Here is a 21,675-nt window from a genome sequence, read left to right on the forward strand (position 1 = left end):
AGATGCCTCACAATGAAAGACACACACGGGACCTGCTAACCAGAAGACCACACAGGTTACCATGTGTGTGTTACAGGTCCAAATCGAATGATCAAATGTATCTTACTGAAAATATGGTTATGGTAACAACTGATGTAGAATCCCCTCCATTAGACACAAAGGTGGTCTCCATCCACAGCATGGTTTTCTGATCAAGTAATCTCGAACCACACATGGAATTACTACTCTTGCTCTTTGAATTCATTTTGACGCATACCTTTTTCAATTTTAATAATAAAATGTATTTACAGTTGCAGGGGACCGCCATGGGTACCTCATTGGGGCCATCATATGCAGACCTCTTCGCAGGGCAAAGCAAGATGAAGCTGTTTTTTTATATACTGCTTATTATTTTCGTTCAGATATAGATTTGCTTTTATATTTGTGTTATGGGTACAGTGCAATATATGATTCCATATAGTACATTCTTATAAATAATGATTGCTCCTTTAGACGTAATTGGGCACATTATCTATTAGTTATATGGTAATAAGAAACATCAGTCCTCCTACTAGCCCTGTGGGCTGTTATGTGGGCACTTATAATATTAAATCTACGTATGCTGGTACTTCTCGTGTGATGCATTCTGTTTACAGCGTCTTCTGACACCACGGTGGTTGTGCGCATGCACCTTCACTCGTCTCCCACAGTCTTTTGATATTCGCAGCCAGGGCCGCCACTAGGAATTTCAGGGCCCCATACTGGCAAAATGTTCGGGCCCCCTTGAGACTCCGCCCAGGCTCCTCCACCCCAGCCCCGCCTCCACCCCTCAAACCTTCCACAGTCCTGCCGCCACTCTTTGAAAAACTATAATAAATATATATATATATATATATATATATACACATATTACACACGCTCTACCCCTCCTATCTCACACAGCCTGTACACACACATGCACCCCCATATCACACACAGCGTGTGGCACCCCCATATCACACACAGCCTGCGCCACCCCCATATCACACACAGCCTGTACACATATACACACACAGCCCGCAGCAACCCCCGTATTACACAGCCTGTACACATATATATACACACAGGCTGCAGCAACCCCATATTATACACAGCCTGTACACATATACACACAGGCTGCAGCACCCCCATATTACACACAGCCTGTACACCTATACACACAGGCTGCAGCACCCCCATATTACACACAGCCTGTACACATATACACACAGGCTGTACATAGATACACACAGGCTAAAGCACCCCTTATTACACACAGCCTGTACACATACACAGGCTGCAGCACCCCCATATTACACACAGCCTGTACACATATATACACAGAGGCTGCAGCACCCCCCATATTATACACTGCCTGTACACATACATACAGGCTGCAGCACCCCCATATTACACACAGCCTGTACACATATACACACAGGCTGCCGCACCCCCATATTACACACAGCCTGTACACATATACACACACAGGATGCAGCACCCCCATATTACACACAGCCTGTACACATATACACACAGGCTGTACATATATACACACAGGATGCAGCACCCCCATATTACACACAGCCTGTACACATATACACACAGAGGCTGCAGCACCCCCATATTATACACTGCCTGTACACATACATACAGGCTGCAGCACCCCCATATTACACACAGCCTGTACACATATACACACAGAGGCTGCAGCACCCCCATATTATACACAGCCTGTACACATACACAGGCTGCAGCACCCTCATATTACACACAGCCTGTACACATATATACACAGAGGCTGCAGCACCCCCATATTATACACAGCCTGTACACATACACAGGCTGCAGCACCCTCATATTACACACAGCCTGTACACATATATACACAGAGGCTGCAGCACCCCCATATTATACACAGCCTGTACACATATATACACAGAGGCTGCAGCACCCCCATATTATACACTGCCTGTACACATATACACACAGAGGCTGCAGCACCCCCATATTATACACAGCCTGTACACATACACAGGCTGCAGCACCCCCATATTACACACAGCCTGTGCACATATACACACAGAGGCTGCAGCACCACCATATTACACACAGCCTGTACACATATATACACAGAGGCTGCAGCACCCCCATATTATACACTGCCTGTACACATACATACAGGCTGCAGCACCCCCATATTACACACAGCCTGTACACATATACACACAGGCTGCAGCACCCCCATGTTACACACAGCCTGTACACATATACACACAGAGGCTGCAGCACCCCCATGTTACACACGACCTGTACACATATACACACAGAGGCTGCAGCACCCCCATATTACACACAGCCTGTACACATATACACACAGAGGCTGCAGCACCCCCATATTACACACTGCCTGTACACATATACACACAGAGGCTGCAGCACCCCCATATTATACACAGCCTGTACACATATACACACAGGCTGCAGCACCCCCATGTTACACACTGCCTGTACACATATACACACAGAGGCTGCAGCACCCCCATATTATACACAGCCTGTACACATATACACACAGGCTGCAGCACCCCCATATTACACACAGCCTGTACACATATACACACAGGCTGCCGCACCCCCATATTACACACAGCCTGTACACATATACACACACAGGATGCAGCACCCCCATATTACACACAGCCTGTACACATATACACACAGGCTGTACATATATACACACAGGATGCAGCACCCCCATATTACACACAGCCTGTACACATATACACACAGAGGCTGCAGCACCCCCATATTATACACTGCCTGTACACATACATACAGGCTGCAGCACCCCCATATTACACACAGCCTGTACACATATACACACAGAGGCTGCAGCACCCCCATATTATACACAGCCTGTACACATACACAGGCTGCAGCACCCTCATATTACACACAGCCTGTACACATATATACACAGAGGCTGCAGCACCCCCATATTATACACAGCCTGTACACATACACAGGCTGCAGCACCCTCATATTACACACAGCCTGTACACATATATACACAGAGGCTGCAGCACCCCCATATTATACACAGCCTGTACACATATATACACAGAGGCTGCAGCACCCCCATATTATACACTGCCTGTACACATATACACACAGAGGCTGCAGCACCCCCATATTATACACAGCCTGTACACATACACAGGCTGCAGCACCCCCATATTACACACAGCCTGTGCACATATACACACAGAGGCTGCAGCACCACCATATTACACACAGCCTGTACACATATATACACAGAGGCTGCAGCACCCCCATATTATACACTGCCTGTACACATACATACAGGCTGCAGCACCCCCATATTACACACAGCCTGTACACATATACACACAGGCTGCAGCACCCCCATGTTACACACAGCCTGTACACATATACACACAGAGGCTGCAGCACCCCCATGTTACACACGGCCTGTACAGATATACACACAGAGGCTGCAGCACCCCCATATTATACACAGCCTGTACACATATACACACAGAGGCAGCAGCACCCCCATGTTACACACAACCTGTACACATATACACACAGAGGCTGCAGCACCCCCATGTTACACACGGCCTGTACACATATACACACAGAGGCTGCAGCACCCCCATATTACACACAGCCTGTACACATATACACACAGAGGCTGCAGCACCCCCATATTACACACTGCCTGTACACATATACACACAGAGGCTGCAGCACCCCCATATTATACACAGCCTGTACACATATACACACAGGCTGCAGCACCCCCATGTTACACACAGCCTGTACACATATACACACAGAGGCATCAGCACCCCCATATTATACACAGCCTGTACACATATACACACAGGCTGCAGCACCCCCATGTTACACACAGCCTGTACACATATACACACAGAGGCATCAGCACCCCCATGTTACACACACACACACACACACACACACACACACACACACACACACATTTCTCTACACACACTATACATTACCTCATCTTGCAGTTCCAGATGGTGCAGAGCAGGAGAGGAGACACTGGGATCTGCACGGAGGCTGCAGAAGTTCCAGTCATGAGATCAGGCACATGATTAGTCAGCTGACATGGAAGGTCCTGAATTTACAAGTCCTTCACCTTCTCAGCTCCTGCAGCCTCCGTTGTGGTCCGGTACATTTCTGTCCTGCTCTCCAGAGCAGGAAGAAAGATTGCAGCTCTCTATGAGCGGCCCGGTCCCCCCTCATTGCCCTAATGGTGGCCCCTTCCCTTGGGGCCCGGTGAGCAGATGAATGAAGGATCGGGGCCCGGGCTGTCAGCGGGGCCCCCCTCCTGGCTTCTGGTCACCGGGCCCCCTACAGGAGTCACAATAGTAATGTCCTGATGGCGGCCCTGTTCGCAGCAACTACTTGCCGGCATGGATCGTCGTCTGATAAGGCGTTCCGTGCTTGCTAGTCACTAGCCAGAAACCAAAAGACACATGATGACCTGAGACTTCAATCAGTAAACCTAACATATCCGCCCTACACCTGTATCACGCATTCATCATTAGCTATCTGAGTACATGATCCACCAGTAATTGTCACATACCTGCCCATCTCTCCCATCATGAATTGCCATGGAACGTTGTAATTGGCCACTACAGTGTACTTAATGGATACATGTCCCCAACCCTGACATCCCCTGAGGAAGCGAGGCGAAACGTGTTTCCAGATGATGGGACACCGGACCTGCTCTGCATCCACCATTTATTTTACACTACATTGATAAGGTAAAAACACCCTACTATATTATGTGTTACTAAATACTGAATTGATATTCTAGGACCTGCACCACACTCTGTTAATACGGCTGTCTATATGCTAGCAAGTCCATTGTGTGTCCCTTTCATTGTGAAGGAAGCCCCTGCCAGACCACTCCAATGGCGGCCTACCTTCCTGGAAACGGATCGGTCATCTTTATTGGCCACCGTATGGAAAGGCAGAATGCTACACCTTCAGTTCAGTCCTCTGCATAGCCAAAAAGAGTTCAGCACACCCGCAGCTTGAGGATTTAGTAGATTAATACAATTCACTACAGGAGGGCCTTTCCTCCCTACCCTCTGTACATATGCGAGTGTTCTGAATCGGGAGAGGGTAGTACGCCGCGGCACATCACCTCTACCACAGCTCATCTCCTCTTAGGAAAAAAACAATGATCAGGCTGATCGAGCTTAAACAGTCCAATCTTTATTTTATAGGTATTTCCAAAGCCACATACAAATTAGATATTTGGTGAGTCCCACTGAAATCTGCGGGTCCACCACCTATATACGCCTGCCTTTATGTGCCCCGTTGGGTGCCTGGGGTTGACGGCACAGCCGTTCTCCAGTTCTTGATTGCCTCAAAGGGAAATAAAGACTTGGCTGCCATTAAATCCTTGGGGGTTTAAATCGTCATCCAACTGCACAATATGTACATGCCCCTTCAGAATTGCCCTAGACATACTGTACTTGAACTGTCTGGGTTTGTCTCCTGCACAGGGCGCCAAGGCCTGCTTTCTCCGGGATATCCCCTTTTCAGCCATATACTTCCCCTGCTATGCACACATGAAAAGCAGCTTCGCTGGAGAAGACGGCAGAGTCAGCCCCGGGTATCTTCTCTTGGCGGGAGCCATCGCTGGTAAGTGAACCAGTTTCTGCTCATTTAAAGGGGTTGTCCACTTCCATACAATAAATGAATAAATGGAAAACTTTCCGATCGAGCATTGTCCAGTTCTGACGCTGTACGGTTCTCACGCCGGTCTCTTGTTTTATGCTGCATCGATTATGTTCCAGAACATGTGACGGCTGCAGCCAATCACTGGCACTATGAGGGAGGAGGGGGTGTGGTCACCAGTGGTTGGTCACATGTCAGGATTTCATCCCTGCAGAATGTAGTGCATGGGCCAACATTATTATAATTATTATTTTTTTGTTATTGTGTTTTTTATTATGTATTTTTTGTTTTTATTATTTCTGTTTTATTATTTTTATTTATTATTATTATTATTATTATTATTATTATTATTATTTTTTTTTAATAATAAATATTTTACATATATGCACACAGCTTTGGCAAAAATTAAGAGACCACTGCAAAATCAGCTTTTCAGATTTTTCTCTTTATAGGTATATATTTGAGTAAAATGTAAATTGTTCTTTTATTCTATAAACTCCTGACTTCCCCGAATTTCCAAGCAATAAATTTTGAGTTTATTTTCTGAAAATGAGAAATGGTCAAAATAACAAAACAATGCACATTGCTTTCAGACCTCAAATAATGCAAAGAAAACAAGTTGATAATCATTTAGAAACAACAATACTAATAATGTTTTAACTCAGAAAGTTTCAGAAATCAATATTTTGTGGAATAACCATGATGTTTAATCCCAGCTTTCATGCGTCTTGGCTGCTTTCCACCATCTTTCACACTGCTTTTGGGTGACCTTATGCCACTCCTGGTGCAAAAATGTAAGCAGTTCTTCTTTGTTTGATGGCTTGTGACCATCCATCTTTCTTTTGATTACATTCCAGAGGTTTTCAATGGGGTTCAGGTCTGGAGATTGGACTGGCCATGACAGGGTTTTGTTGTTTTCTCTCAGTTGTCATGTGATGCATTTTGGACCAATGAGGTGTGTTCCCATTTGTCAGCACCATGGACGTTAAAGAAAAAAAATAAAAGAGCTGCAGCTGCATCCCCCTCCTTCCCTTTTATCTCTATATTCTAGGGGTTCAAATGAACATTTACAGAAGGACTGAAGGGATGGAAAGGAGGCTTATAGGATGATGGATGGCTTTTTTTAACCACTTCCTGACAGCCTGAATTCTTTGTTGTAAGGGCGGCACCCCATGTATGTGTGGGTTTCCTCCGGGCACTCCAGTTTTTTCCCACACTCCAAAAACATACTCACAGGGACTCTAGATTGTGAGCCCCAATGGGGACAGTGTTGCAATTGTATGTAAAGCGCTATGGAATTAACAGCGCTATATAAATGAATAAATATTTTTTATTATTATTATTATTATTATTATAATATTACTGCTCCACGTATATCTTTGCTGAGATGTCTGCAGCTGTACGAGAGGCGAGCTCACTAGCCATTTATTACAGTCTCCCTTTTCCCAATCATTGTGAACATGGCACCCATTGCAGTAAAGGGGTTGTGCAGGATTAATAATAATTAATAATAATAATTTCTTCGGCGCTCTATTGGGAGACCCAGACGATTGGGTGTATAGCACTGCCTCCGGAGGCCACACAAAGCAATTACACTAAAAAGTGTAAGGCCCCTCCCCTTCTGGCTATACACCCCCAGTGGGATCACTGGCTCACCAGTTTTCTGCTTTGTGCGAAGGAGGTCAGACATCCACGCATAGCTCCACTGTTTAGTCAGCAGTAGCTGCTGACTATGTCGGATGGAAGAAAAGAGGGCCCATACTAGGGCCCCCAGCATGCTCCCTTCTCACCCCACTTGTGGTTTGTAAGGTTGAGGTACCTATTGCTGGTACGGCGGCTGGAGCCCACATGCTGTTTTCCTTCCCCATCCCCCTGAGGGGCTCTGAGGAAGTGGGATCTTTCCGGCCACCAAGCCCTGAGGCCGGGCTCCATCCACAGACCCATAGAACCTGCTGGATGTGGAGCGGGAGTGCCGTTCAGGGACAAGGCCCTGCAACTTTCAGGTACTCTGTGTCCCCGTATGGCAGGCCACGTGCATCCCAGGCTTGCTGGGTGTGCTAGTGCGCCGGGGACTGTAGCGCTGTGCGCTGGGCTTATAGTCCCCGCAGATTACTGGGGGACTTTGTGTGTGGATCGCCGCGCCGACCGCCCCTGGAGCGATGGCGCAGCTGCGACTTGTAGTGCGCCGGGGTCGCGCCGACCGCGCTTTTACGGCGGCGGCGCTTCTAACTTTAGTCCCCGGCTTTCTGCGGCCTAGCTCCGCTTCGTTAACGCCCCCCACCCTGTCAATCAGGGTAGGGGAGAGACGTTATTCAATCGGCAGCGCCGAGGGCTGGGGCACGATTTACATGCTCCAGCCCTCTCACTGAGCACAGTAGGACACAGGCTTCGCGCTTTTTCTCTGTGCACGCCCTAGGCCCGCCCCCAGCCTTGCAGCTCCCCAGGACGCCGGCAGCCATTATACACATGCAGTCTGGCTGGAGAACGCACGCAGGCTCTGGGGGACCCAGGCTACGGGTTTCTGGCGACCACACACCCGCGCTCAGCGGGCGGTAAGCAGCACATACGTGCAGCCCCACTAGTGCCACAGTGTTATATTTTTCGCTGTACATAGACACTGCTGTGTCTAGATATATTTAATACTGCACTGTAAGGTCGCTTCTTGGCTGTACACCCTAGATTGCTTTGAGGAGACAACAGCATGTCATCCGCAAAACGCAAGGGTGCCAAGGCACGGGCTGTCCTCACTGCTTGTACAGCATGTGGGGCTAATCTACCAGCAGGCTCCAACGACTCTCATTGTGTGCAATGTTCAGTCCCAGTGGCACTTCGTCAGCCAGAGCCTACTGTGGTGGTAGCCCAGGCAGAGACGCCTGTGAACCCTGCCCCGGTGACGGGGACAGAATTTGCAGTCTTTGCTGATAAAATGTCTGTGACTATGACAAAAATCCTGGAGACCTTGCAGTCCAGGCCAGTTGCTCAGACCATAGACACTGCTGTGTCTATGTTCCCCGGTCCCCCTCAGTTGGAACTAATCCGTACTTCAAGGGGGTCCCAGGCATCACAGGCTGAGGGCTCTGACTCCGATGACAGTCCCAGTCCGCCTAAGCGAGCTCGCTGGGAGAGACCCTCCACGTCATCACGTGGATCAGGGTCTCAGCGAGAAGGGTCCCTATATGATGGTTCAGAGGTGGGTGATCAGGAGTCTTGTCCTGACGCCGCACTCAATTTGGATACGCCAGATGGTGACGCCATGGTAAATGACCTTATAGCGGCCATCAATAGGCTGTTGGATATTTCTCCCCCAGCCCCTTCTGCAGAGGAGGCAGCTGCACAGCAGGAGAAATTCCATTTCCTGTATCCCAAGCGTAAATTGAGTACTTTTCTGGACCACTCTGACTTCAGAGAATCCATCCAGAAACATAATACTTATCCGGACAAGCGTTTTTCTAAACGCCTTAAGGATACACGGTATCCTTTTCCCCCTGACGTGGTCAAACGCTGGACCCAGTGTCCAAAAGTGGACCCTCCAATATCCAGGCTTGCAGCTAGATCCATAGTTGCAGTGGAGGATGGGGCTTCACTTAAAGATGCCAATGACAGACAGATGGACCTTTGGTTGAAATCTGTCTATGAAGCTATCGGCGCGTCGTTTGCTCCAGCATTCGCGGCCGTGTGGGCGCTTCAAGCTATTTCCGCTGGTCTGGCACAGGTGGACTCTCTCATACGTCCAGCAGTGCCGCAAGTGGCGTCCCTAACTACGCAAATGTCTGCGTTTGCGACCTACGCTATCAATGCGGTACTGGACTCTACGAGCCGTACCTCAATAGCATCTGCCAACTCTGTAGTTTTGCGCAGAGCCTTGTGGTTAAAGGAATGGAAAGCAGATTCTGCTTCTAAAAAATGTTTAACCAGCTTGCCATTATCTGGAGACAGACTGTTTGGTGAGCAATTGGCGGAAATCATCAAACAGTCCAAAGGTAAGGACTCCTCCTTACCCCAGCCCAGATCAAGCAAACCTCCACAGAGGAAGTGGCAGTCAAAGTTTCGGTCCTTTCGAGGCTCGGGCAAGCCCCAATTCTCCTCGTCCAAAGGGACTCAGAAAGAGCAAAGGAGCTCTGATTCCTGGCGGGCTCACTCACGCCCCAAGAAAGCAACCGGAGGTACCGCTTCCAAGGCGGCTGCCTCATGACTTTCGGCCGCCTCCCTCCGCATCTTCGGTCGGTGGCAGGCTCTCCCGCTTTTGCGACATTTGGCTGCCACAGGTCAAAGACCGGTGGGTAACAGACATTTTGTCTCACGGGTACAGGATAGAGTTCAGTTCTCGTCCTCCGCCTCGGTTCTTCAGAACTTCCCCACATCCCGACCGAGCAGATGCCCTTCTGCAGGCGGTGCATTCTCTAAGAGCAGAAGGAGTGGTGGTCCCTGTTCCTCTTCAGGAACGAGGTCAAGGTTTTTACTCCAATCTCTTTGTGGTGCCAAAAAAAAAAGGACGGCTCATTCCGTCCTGTTCTGGACCTAAAACTGCTCAACAAGCATGTGAACGCCAGGCGGTTCCGGATGGAATCCCTCCGCTCAGTCATTGCCTCAATGTCTCAAGGAGATTTCCTAGCATCAATAGACATCAAGGATGCTTATCTCCACGTGCCGATTGCTACAGAGCACCAACGCTTTCTACGCTTCGTGATAGGAGACGACCATCTTCAGTTCGTAGCTCTGCCATTTGGTCTAGCGACAGCCCCACGGGTGTTCACCAAGATCATGGCGGCAGTGGTAGCAGTCTTGCACTCTCAGGGACACTCTGTGATCCCTTACTTGGACGATCTACTGGTCAAGGCACCCTCTCAAGAGGCATGCCAACTCAGCTTGGCTGTTGCACTGGAGACTCTCCAGACGTTCGGGTGGATCATCAACTTCTCAAAGTCAAATCTGTCACCGACCCAATCACTAACGTATCTTGGCATGGAGTTTCATACTCTCTCAGCGATAGTGAAGCTTCCGCTGGACAAGCAGAGGTCACTACAGACTGGGGTGCAGGCTCTCCTTCAGAGTCAGTCGCACTCCTTAAGACGCCTCATGCACTTCCTCGGGAAGATGGTGGCGGCAATGGAAGCGGTTCCGTTTGCGCAGTTTCATCTGCGCCCACTTCAATGGGACATTCTCCGCCAATGGGACGGGAAGTCAACATCCCTGGACCGGAAAGTCTCCCTTTCCCAGACGGCCAAGGACTCTCTGCAGTGGTGGCTTCTTCCCACCTCATTATCACAGGGAAGATCCTTCCTACCCCCATCCTGGGCGGTGGTCACGACAGACGCGAGTCTGTCAGGGTGGGGAGCAGTTTTTCTCCACAGGGCTCAGGGTACGTGGACCCAGCAGGAGTCCACCCTTCAGATCAATGTTCTGGAAATCAGAGCAGTGTATCTTGCCCTACTAGCCTTCCAGCAGTGGCTGGAAGGAAGGCAGATCCGAATTCAGGCGGACAACTCCACAGCGGTGGCATACATCAACCACCAAGGGGGGACACGCAGTCGGCAAGCCTTCCAGGAAGTCCGGCGGATTCTGATGTGGGTGGAAGCCACAGCCTCCACCATATCCGCAGTTCACATCCCCGGCGTAGAAAACTGGGAAGCAGACTTCCTCAGTCGCCAGGGCATGGACGCAGGGGAATGGTCCCTTCACCCAGACGTGTTTCAGGAAATCTGTCACCGCTGGGGGGTGCCGGACGTCGACCTAATGGCGTCACGGCACAACAACAAGGTCCCAACCTTCATGGCACGGTCTCGCGATCAAAGAGCGCTGGCGGCAGACGCCCTAGTGCAAGATTGGTCGCAGTTCCGGCTCCCTTATGTGTTTCCACCTCTGGCACTCTTGCCCAGAGTGCTACGCAAGATCAGATCCGATTGCAGCCGCGTCATACTTGTCGCCCCAGACTGGCCGAGGAGGGCGTGGTACCCGGATCTGTGGCAGCTCACGGTCGGCCAACCGTGGGCACTACCAGACCGACCAGACTTACTGTCCCAAGGGCCGTTTTTCCATCGGAATTCTGCGGCCCTGAACCTGACTGTGTGGCCATTGAGTCCTGGATCCTAGCGTCTTCAGGATTGTCCCAAGGGGTCGTTGCCACCATGAGACAGGCTAGGAAGCCCACGTCCGCTAAGATCTACCACAGAACGTGGAGGATATTCTTATCCTGGTGCTCTGCTCAGGGAGTGTCTCCCTGGCCATTTGCATTGCCTACCTTTCTGTCTTTCCTGCAATCTGGGTTAGAAAAAGGTTTGTCGCTCGGCTCCCTTAAAGGTCAGGTCTCGGCGCTATCCGTCTTTTTTCAGAGGCGTTTGGCACGCCTTCCTAAGGTGCGCACGTTCCTACAGGGGGTTTGCCATATCGTACCCCCGTACAAGCGGCCGTTAGATCCATGGGATCTGAACAGGGTACTAGTTGCCCTCCAGAAGCCGCCCTTCGAGCCTCTGAGGGAGGTTTCACTTTCTAGACTATCACAGAAAGTGGCTTTTCTGGTAGCGATCACATCTCTTCGGAGAGTGTCTGAGCTGGCAGCACTATCATCCAAGGCTCCCTTCCTGGTCTTCCACCAGGACAAGGTAGTGTTGCGCCCCATTCAGGAGTTTCTCCCGAAGGTGGTATCCTCTTTTCATCTTAATCAGGATATCTCTTTGCCTTCGTTTTGTCCTCATGCAGTTCATCGGTATGAGAAGGATTTACATTTGTTAGATCTGGTGAGAGCACTCAGAATCTACATTTCCCGCACGGCGCCCTTGCGCCGTTCGGATGCACTCTTTGTCCTTGTCGCTGGTAAGCGCAAAGGGTCGCAGGCTTCTAAGGCCACCCTGGCTCGATGGATCAAAGAACCAATTCTTGAAGCCTACCGTTCTGCTGGGCTTCCGGTTCCATCAGGGCTGAAGGCCCATTCTACCAGAGCCGTGGGTGCATCCTGGGCATTACGACACCAGGCTACGGCTCAACAGGTGTGCCAGGCAGCTACCTGGTCGAGTCTGCACACTTTCACCAAACATTATCAGGTGCATACCTATGCTTCGGCGGACGCCAGCCTAGGTAGAAGAGTCCTGCAGGCGGCAGTTGCCTCCCCGTAGGGGAGGGCTGTCTTGCAGCTCTAACATGAGGTATTTCTTTACCCACCCAGGGACAGCTTTTGGACGTCCCAATCGTCTGGGTCTCCCAATAGAGCGCCGAAGAAGAAGGGAATTTTGTTACTTACCGTAAATTCCTTTTCTTCTAGCTCTTATTGGGAGACCCAGCACCCGCCCTGTTGTCCTTCGGGATTTTTGGTTTGTTTGCGGGTACACATGTTGTTCATGTTGAACGGTTTTCAGTTCTCCGATGTTACTCGGAGTGAATTTGTTTAAACCAGTTATTGGCTTTCCTCCTTCTTGCTTTTGCACTAAAACTGGTGAGCCAGTGATCCCACTGGGGGTGTATAGCCAGAAGGGGAGGGGCCTTACACTTTTTAGTGTAATTGCTTTGTGTGGCCTCCGGAGGCAGTGCTATACACCCAATCGTCTGGGTCTCCCAATAAGAGCTAGAAGAAAAGGAATTTACGGTAAGTAACAAAATTCCCTTCTTTATTAATTTATATAGCGCTATTAATTCCACAGCGCTTTACATACATTGACAACACTGTCCCCATTGGGGCTCACAATCTAGAGTCCCTATCTGTATGTCTTTGGAGTGTGGGAGAGGAAACCGGAGTACCCGGAGGAAACCCACGCAAACACGGGGAGAACATACAAACTCCCTGCAGATGTTGTCCTTGGTGGGATTTGAACCCAGGACCCCAGCGCTGCAAGACTGCAGTGCTAACCACTGAGCCACCACAAGACTGCAGTGCTAACCACTGAGCCACCACAAGACTGCAGTGCTAACCACTGAGCCACCGTGATTAGATGAAAAACATGGCTGCTGCCTTTCAGAACAGCACCACTCCTAACCATGGGTCGTGTGTGGTATTGCAGTTAAGCTTTATTAAATGGGGCTGAGTTGCAAAACCAGATAAAACGACAGTTTCGTAAAGAAAGCAGCCATGTTTTTCTAATCTTGCACAATTAATATCTGGTAGTGGCATTGCTGCTTACTGCTACAGGCCCATCCAACATGTCCGTGAGTGATCAATAAAAAGGGTTGTAATGTTGAAATGTCACTTAACGCTCGAGATCTTATCGGAGGGAGGCGAAAAAGAAAATATTAAAGAAGAAAAAAACAATAACTTTTAGCGCAATGTGCGGCGAAAGCTATAACTGGCACCAAACCCGTCCATCGTGCCCACGTCCGTCTCGGCAGGTGTAGGGGATCGTAATGCTATCGGCACCACTTGTCTGATTTATCCCCGCCGGCCTTCTTTGCCTTTCCGCTTACTGTGCTGCAGCCATGCTACCACTATATCAGGTGACCGCTGCAGACAATCACTGGCCTCAGCGGTACTTTTACTATGTAGACCCCTGGTGCATTGTGACCTGCCACTTCACACTCGTGGGTAACTCTAGAAAGTGGGTACACCCTAATGCCAGTGGCTGCAGGTAGTATACACACCGCCAGCCCACCATTCATTTATCACTATTACACCCTTTCAGCCGCCGCGGTTCTTGGTCACCACTTTTGCCAATCAGTTGGATCCCGTGGCCGGTTCAGGGTCCGGATGAAGCTCTCTGTCAGTTTTATCGCCCGGTGTGCAGTCTTCCCCGGCGGTGGCTGACTCGTGTGCGTACACCGCAGTAATGGGTGGTCTCCTCTTAACATTCTTCACATATTTTGATAGATTTTTACTGGAGCAACACAAAATATTCTTTGGAGTTTACATGCCCCCCCTTATCTGTATCTGTGCTGATAACTACCGATGGGGGCCTTTATCGGGGATACAGGAAGGTGCAGCAGGTCCCAGTGTCAGGAGTTACTGGTATACAGTCATGGAAAGTTAACTCTTTCACTGCCCAGGATTTTGGGACTAGTTTTACACTTTTGAACTTATCCCTAAATTTATATATTTTCTGAAAGTCCATAATGTGACTTTTCTTGGAAGCGCCACTTTTTGGTTTATGGCAAATAGTCTGACCCCCAGTTTGGGCTTTACTGTAGTCGCAGAGCCCCTCCGAAAAATAAGATAAAGAAGTGCAGAGTTCACACTCGTCACTTGTGCACGAAATCATCAGCTCTGAAGAGACTAATGGAGCTGTAGAAGTGTCCTGATTAGGTGCAGAGGGCGACCAGACTGCGAAACTATGGCTTATTACATACAGCCTGTAAAGCAGAGGCTTTCAGACCGGATCCATCACTTTTGCCTTCCATAAAGACAGAATAAAACTTTTTTTTTTCTCTTATTTGTAAGCTAGAAAAATAATTTGAAAACTTTTTTCTAATAGGGTCTATCGCTGTATTTTACTGCCTTCATGGAGAAAATAAATGCAAAAGTGCACTTTACCAAGTACATGGATCCATTCTCCATTTCTAGAGTACATATCTCGCGATTATGAGTGTGTGAATTGCAGGAGCTTCATTCAGTCACAATGAGAGAAGTGCAGAGGCTTCATAGTCAGTCACAATGAGGGTTGTGCAGGAGCTTCATAGTCACAATGAGGGTTGTGCAGGAGCTTCATAGTCACAATGAGGGTTGTGCAGGAGCTTCATACTCACAATGAGAAGTGCAGGAGCTTCATACTCACAATGAGAAGTGCAGGAGCTTCATACTCACAATGAGAAGTGCAGGAGCTTCATACTCACAATGAGAAGTGCAGGAGCTTCATACTCACAATGAGAAGTGCAGGAGCTTCATACTCACAATGAGAAGTGCAGGAGCTTCATACTCACAATGAGAAGTGCAGGAGCTTCATACTCACAATGAGAAGTGCAGGAGCTTCATACTCACAATGAGAAGTGCAGGAGCTTCATACTCACAATGAGAAGTGCAGGAGCTTCATACTCACAATGAGAAGTGCAGGAGCTTCATACTCACAATGAGAAGTGCAGGAGCTTCATACTCACAATGAGAAGTGCAGGAGCTTCATACTCACAATGAGAAGTGCAGGAGCTTCATACTCACAATGAGAAGTGCAGGAGCTTCATACTCACAAAGAGAAGTGCAGGAGCTTCATACTCACAATGAGAAGTGCAGGAGCTTCATACTCACAATGAGAAGTGCAGGAGCTTCATAGTCACAATGAGGGAAGTTGAGGAGCTTCATAGTCACAGTCACAATTAAAGTAGTGCAGGAGCTTCATAGTCCTGTTCAGAATAAGGGAAGTGCAGGCGCTTCCTGGTCACAATGAGGAAAGTGCAGGAGCTTCATAGTCACAATGAGGTTAGTGCAGGAGCTTCATAGTCACAGTCACAATGAAGGTAGTGCAGGAGCTTCATAGTCACAGTCACAATGAAGGTAGTGCAGGAGCTTCATAGTCACAATGAAGGAAGTGCAGGAGCTTCATTGTCAGTCACAGTGAGGGTAGTGCAGGAGCTTCATAGTCACAGTGACAATCAGGGAAGTGCAGGTGCTTCATAGTCACAATGAGAAGTGCAGGAGCTTCATAGTCATAATGCGAGAAGAGCAGGAGCTTCATAGTCAATCACAATGAAGGTAGTGCAGGAACTTCTTAGTCATGGTAACAATGAGGGTAGTGCAAGAGCTTCATAGTCACAGTCACAATGAGGGTAGTGCAGGAGCTTCATAGTCATAATGAGAGAAGTGCAGGAGCTTCATTGTCACAGTCACAATAAAGGTAGTGCAGGAGCTTCATAGTCACAGTCACAATGAGGGAAGTGCAAAGCTACAGTCACAATGAGATGAGTGCAGGAGCTTCACAGTCACAATGAGGGATGTGCAGGAGCTTCATAGTCACAGTCACAATGAGGGAAGTGCAGGGGCTGGAGCTGCATCTGCACAGCGATCACATTTTCTCTTTACACGCTGCTTGTTTGCTCTCCCTACAAGCGCTTCAGGGCCCTTGCTCCTGCACATGTCTCTCACTGTGACTGCTATTCCGTACTCCAGATATGGCGTTTGGGTCTATGCACTCAGTAAATCCCACGTTATCATCGGTCTTCTCCATGAAGGCAGAAAAATCGGATAATTAACCTTAAAACAAAAGGTGTTAAAATTACATAACTAGTTTTAAAAATGAAAAAATATATACGTGATTTTAATTTTCTCTTTAAGGTCGATGTTTCCCTGCATTGGTGAATTCTGTAATCCATATTTTTTAGCTTGTGGAGCATCATCCCGAAGCTTAATTGTTGCGACTGCTCAAGTAGTCCACTGTGCAATGTAAATATGTGGTGTAAGAGTGGCGCAGGCTCAGCGGGTTTGCATAGTGTCAATTCTTTCAGCGTTTTTGCAGAACTTTTTCACTCATTTAAATGAATGGAGAAAGAAAAGCATGTGAAAATGTGTGTTTTATATGCAAAATTTATGGTGGCGAATAATCCTCTGCAAATTCTCAACGTGTGCACACTTACCCAGCTCCTTTCTTCCGCTGGGAGTGTGTGGTACGTTCCTTGCAGTTTCATCCCATAGGAAGTTCTGTTAACTCTAAAATGGTGACTCCTCCAGAGAATACAACCCCATGTATTTATCAGGGGGTCACCAAGAGATCACATGACCCAACTAAAAAACAAAAAAATTAAGTGCACCATGAATTTCCTGATGGGGTACAGCAGTTAGTCTATGTGTGCGACTGTCCATACACACGGCTGCAGCCACACTCCTGATGCCAGATGGCCCATTGCATGTTCGATCGATAGCCCCTTTTCCAAACTCCCGTGTGCACGAACACTCAGCCTACACCCCCATCTCCTGACTTCTCCGTGCATGTTAACCATCTGCCAAAAGTCATCTCTTGACTTCCCCGGTGTTGTGAATGCTAAGCCAACAGATTCCTTTAATGACTTCCCAACTCCCAACGTTTCCGATATGCATGAACACCAAGCTACCAGCCCCTTTTGAGTCCCCCGTATAAGTGATGTTCTACTAACAGTCCCCTCTCTTGACTCCCACTTAATTGTGAATGCTCAGCCAATGGATCCATCTACCGATTCCCCCAATATGCATGAACACTTTGTGGACAGCCATCACTTGAGAGTCCCGCATACACAAGAACACTCAGCCAACAGACCCCAATCCCTACTCCCCCATACACATCAACAATAAGCAGACAGAGCCTCCTCCTCACTTCCCTCTACACACAAATGCTCGGCTGACAGCCATCTTTCCGGACTCCTCCATATGCAGGAATGCTCATCCAATGGCCACCTTTACTGACTTCCCCGAATTTGTGAACCCTCTGCCAGTAGCCCTCTCTTGACTCTCCTGTTTTTATGAATGAGCCAACAGATCCCACTCCTAACTTTCTTATGAGCCAACGGATCCCACTCCTAACTTTCCCAAATAGGCACAAGCACTCCGTCGACAGACCCCAATTCCTACTCTTCCCCCCCCCCCTCCTCCAAATATACATAAACAATAAGCCAACGACCACCTCTCTGGACTCCATAAAGGCTAGCTCTATGGAGTGTTTCACTTATTGTGGTTGTAAGGACAGATCCTCCAGTCTCTGCTTGGGAACTCTGCAGCTCCTTCACGGTTACCTGTTGATCTCTGTGCTCTCTCTGATTAATGCCCTCCTTGCTCGGGCGGAGAGTTCTGGTGGCCGACCCTCTTTTGGTAGGTTTGTTGTGGTTCCATGCTCTTTCTATTTTTTGATAATGGATTCGATGGCGGTTCAGGTTATTATTAGAGACTGGGAATTTTTTTTAATACACAACCCTGACTTTAGATTTGTATGTCTCACCTCTTTTATATCTGACTTGTTTGGAGAGCTCCTTGGTCCTCATTGTGTTGTTCGGAAAGCTCCTTGGTCTTCATGGTGGTGTTCGGCGAGCTCCTTGGTCTTCATGGTGTTGTTCAGCGAGCTCCTTGGTCTTCATGGTGTTGTTCGGCGACCTTCTTGGTCTTCATGGTGTTGTTCGGCGACCTTCTTGGTCTTCATGGTGTTGTTCGGCGAGCTTCTTGGTCTTCATGGTGTTGTTCGGCGAGCTCCTTGGTCTTCATGGTGTTGTTCGGCGAGCTCCTTGGTCTTCATGGTGTTGTTCGGCGAGCTTCTTGGTCTTCATGGTGCTGTTCGGCGAGCTCCTTGGTCTTCATGGTGTTGTTCGGCGAGCTTCTTGGTCTTCATGGTGTTGTTTGGACCTCTCCTTGGTCTTCATGGTGGTGTTTGGAGATCTCCTTGGTCTTCATGGTGTTGTTTGGAGATCTCTTTGGTCTTCATGGTATTGTTTGGTTGGTGGAGCCTCTTGTTAATGGTGTTGCAGCCTCTGTGGCCTTTCAGAAAAGGTGTGTGTATATACAGACAGACCCCAAGACACTTAGATTATTGCGCACAGATGGACTTCCTTTCACTAAGCATGTGACCTACGAAGGTAATTGCTTGCACCCCAAATTTTTAGTGGCTTCATAGCAAGAGGGATGAATACATATGCACATGGCAATTTTTATTTATCTTATCCCATAAATATAATTTTTGCCAATATTTTTCTCACTTCCCTTCCCAAACATAGACTATTTAGTGCTGATGCATCACATGCACATCAGATTACAAAAATATTTAAACACCGGTAGTAATGTTTAAAAAAAAAAAAAATAAAAAATGGGTAAACCGCCAAGGGGGTGAATACTTTTGCAAAACACACTATATATGTATACTATATATAAAAAGATAAAAAGAAAAGTTGTACAGGGACTGAGTCAGCTGTGTGGAGACCATAAAACTTGCAAGAAAATTATAGAAACTTTTTTTTTTTTCCCTTGTTTCTCCTGCGGCTTCCATTTCAAAGCCCGGGTAGCCATAAAGCGTTTCCTTTTTCCCGACGACTTGATCAGATACAAATGTCTTTTAGACTCGGCTGCTCCTAACCTGTTTCGTCGGAACAAAACAAGCCTTTAACATGGAAGTTTCGCGCCGACGTGAAATGCAAGCGTACATCGACAAGCCAAACAATTTCTGGGATTCAGCCGTCCCCCTTTTGAAAGCTGCTGATGTGATCGCAGACCAAGATAATTCCACCCTTTTGAAGTTCAGTCTCACAGGCGGCTTTTATGCTTTCATTTATGTCAGCCGAGCGATCTACAACGCTGCAAAATCTACGTTCGGGTGCAACGAACACATCTACAGATATGATACAATGCATTCAGATTCTGCAGGCGGGGGTAGAGGAGGAGGAAGCTGTTTTATTCGGCATTTTTTGGGTCTTTCACTGTAACGTAATATGTCCACCTCGGTCGTATCAAAACCTGACTGACGTCTGTTCTTCAAGGCTTTCCAAATACCTGAAAAGAAAAACTAGGGGATGAAGGACCCTGTTATCGATTTTAAAGATCCTCTTAATCTGGAAGCAATTGGAAGAAATGACCATCAAATAATTAAATATTCTGAGCACGATTAAGAAAAAAATATCTTTTTTCACCACCCCCCCCAAAAAACAGTGCCACGCCCGGCTAATAAAATGTGTCTGGTATTGCATCTCAGCCCCATTCACTTTAATAGGGGAGCCATACCTGACACAACCCTTGGACTTGTGTTATGGTTGATATCCTTCATGTCAAGAGGTCAGGATAAAATATATATTGGATGGTGAAGATTGCCAAAAAAAATAAAAATTGCCAGCTGTATGGGGTTTTGGATTTGCCTAAATTGGGCATTCAGACATTTAGAAGTGTACATGCCCTTTAATTAAAATGGTAGATATGCAATCTTTCCTGCCCTTGTAAAGATATTGCAGCTGCTGCCCCATCATTCCAGCTGCATTCAATCTGTAAAGGGCCCGTCTAGTATTGCAATATCATAAGGATGGGGTCCCAGCAACCACCACCCCTCAACCACCACCGATTGGCTCTCGTAGACTTAAAGGACCAGAACACCACAGCCTGTGTGTGTAACGCTCACGGCCGATGCAGAGGCAACGAGCGGAATTAGTGGACCCACTGGACCACAGGGGCAGCCCGGACTTACCCCTTTCGTGGGAGGGGATTAACTAAGCACCCACTGCAAGGCGGACGCCAGATACCACTCCCAGGGCAGTGACCAGGACTGTGGCAGCTGACCCCCTAGGTCAGGTGACTGATACAGGTATAGAAGGATACAAGTGGGGTGACTGAGACAGGCTGGACAGGTGTGTATGGACAGAAATGGTAGGCATGGCAGGAATAGACAGGTATAGGAAGGCAGAGTCAAGTATAGGTAACAGCCACTGGGATAACTGGACCTGACAACTAGCTACACAGAAAGGACACTGACTAACAAAAGGTGTTTTGCAGGCACCTTCCCTAATGCGAGGGTGCCTTAAATACATAGTGCTTTTCAGCCATAAGTACAGAGGCATTTCCGGTAGATGGAGCGCTGGCCCTTTAAGAGCATGCACGTCTTAAGTGCACTCCTGGGAACCTTGTGCGGCATGTAAAGGGCCCAGGAGGGGAAGGAGGCAGCAGTACAAGTGGATGGCCAGGGCGGTGAGTAAGTTGGCGTTTCTGCAAAAATGCAGTTGCTATACTGTGTAGTGGTCATTCTTGGGTACCGTTCACTCCAATAGTGGCGGAGCTGCAGTACCTGAGAGCAGCCACTGAACCGTGAACAGTGCTGTGCTGTGACGGCTCTGCGCTCCGTGTACCTACGACTCTTGCAGGACCTGATCACAGCTGATCGGTGGGACTCTACCACCCCTACACCGATCTGGAGACTTATCCTAAGGACCTCTAAAAATGCCAAATGATTGGGCACTTTCCAGTTAGTCAGGCATTTTCTTCTGATGCTGCGTTAGTGGGCTCTCCAGGCGCAGGCTTAATACAGGTTGGTTGGGTTTCGGCATCACCGCGGTGCCATCTAGGTGGTCTCCGCTCACAGACATGCTTGTCTATTCTCG

General features: G+C 48.2%; 1 protein-coding gene across 1 annotated transcript in view; it reads left to right on the plus strand.

The window, feature by feature from the left end:
* Positions 1-21,675, plus strand: part of SLC25A13 (solute carrier family 25 member 13) — a 168,593-nt gene that overhangs the window by 135,509 nt on the left and 11,409 nt on the right. The window contains 1 exon segment of the mRNA XM_075316869.1: positions 5,571-5,709. Coding sequence (XP_075172984.1) covers positions 5,571-5,709 — 139 coding nt within the window.

Source organism: Anomaloglossus baeobatrachus, chromosome 6, assembly GCF_048569485.1.
Source record: "Anomaloglossus baeobatrachus isolate aAnoBae1 chromosome 6, aAnoBae1.hap1, whole genome shotgun sequence".
In the NCBI taxonomy this organism is placed as follows: Eukaryota; Metazoa; Chordata; class Amphibia; order Anura; family Aromobatidae; genus Anomaloglossus; species Anomaloglossus baeobatrachus.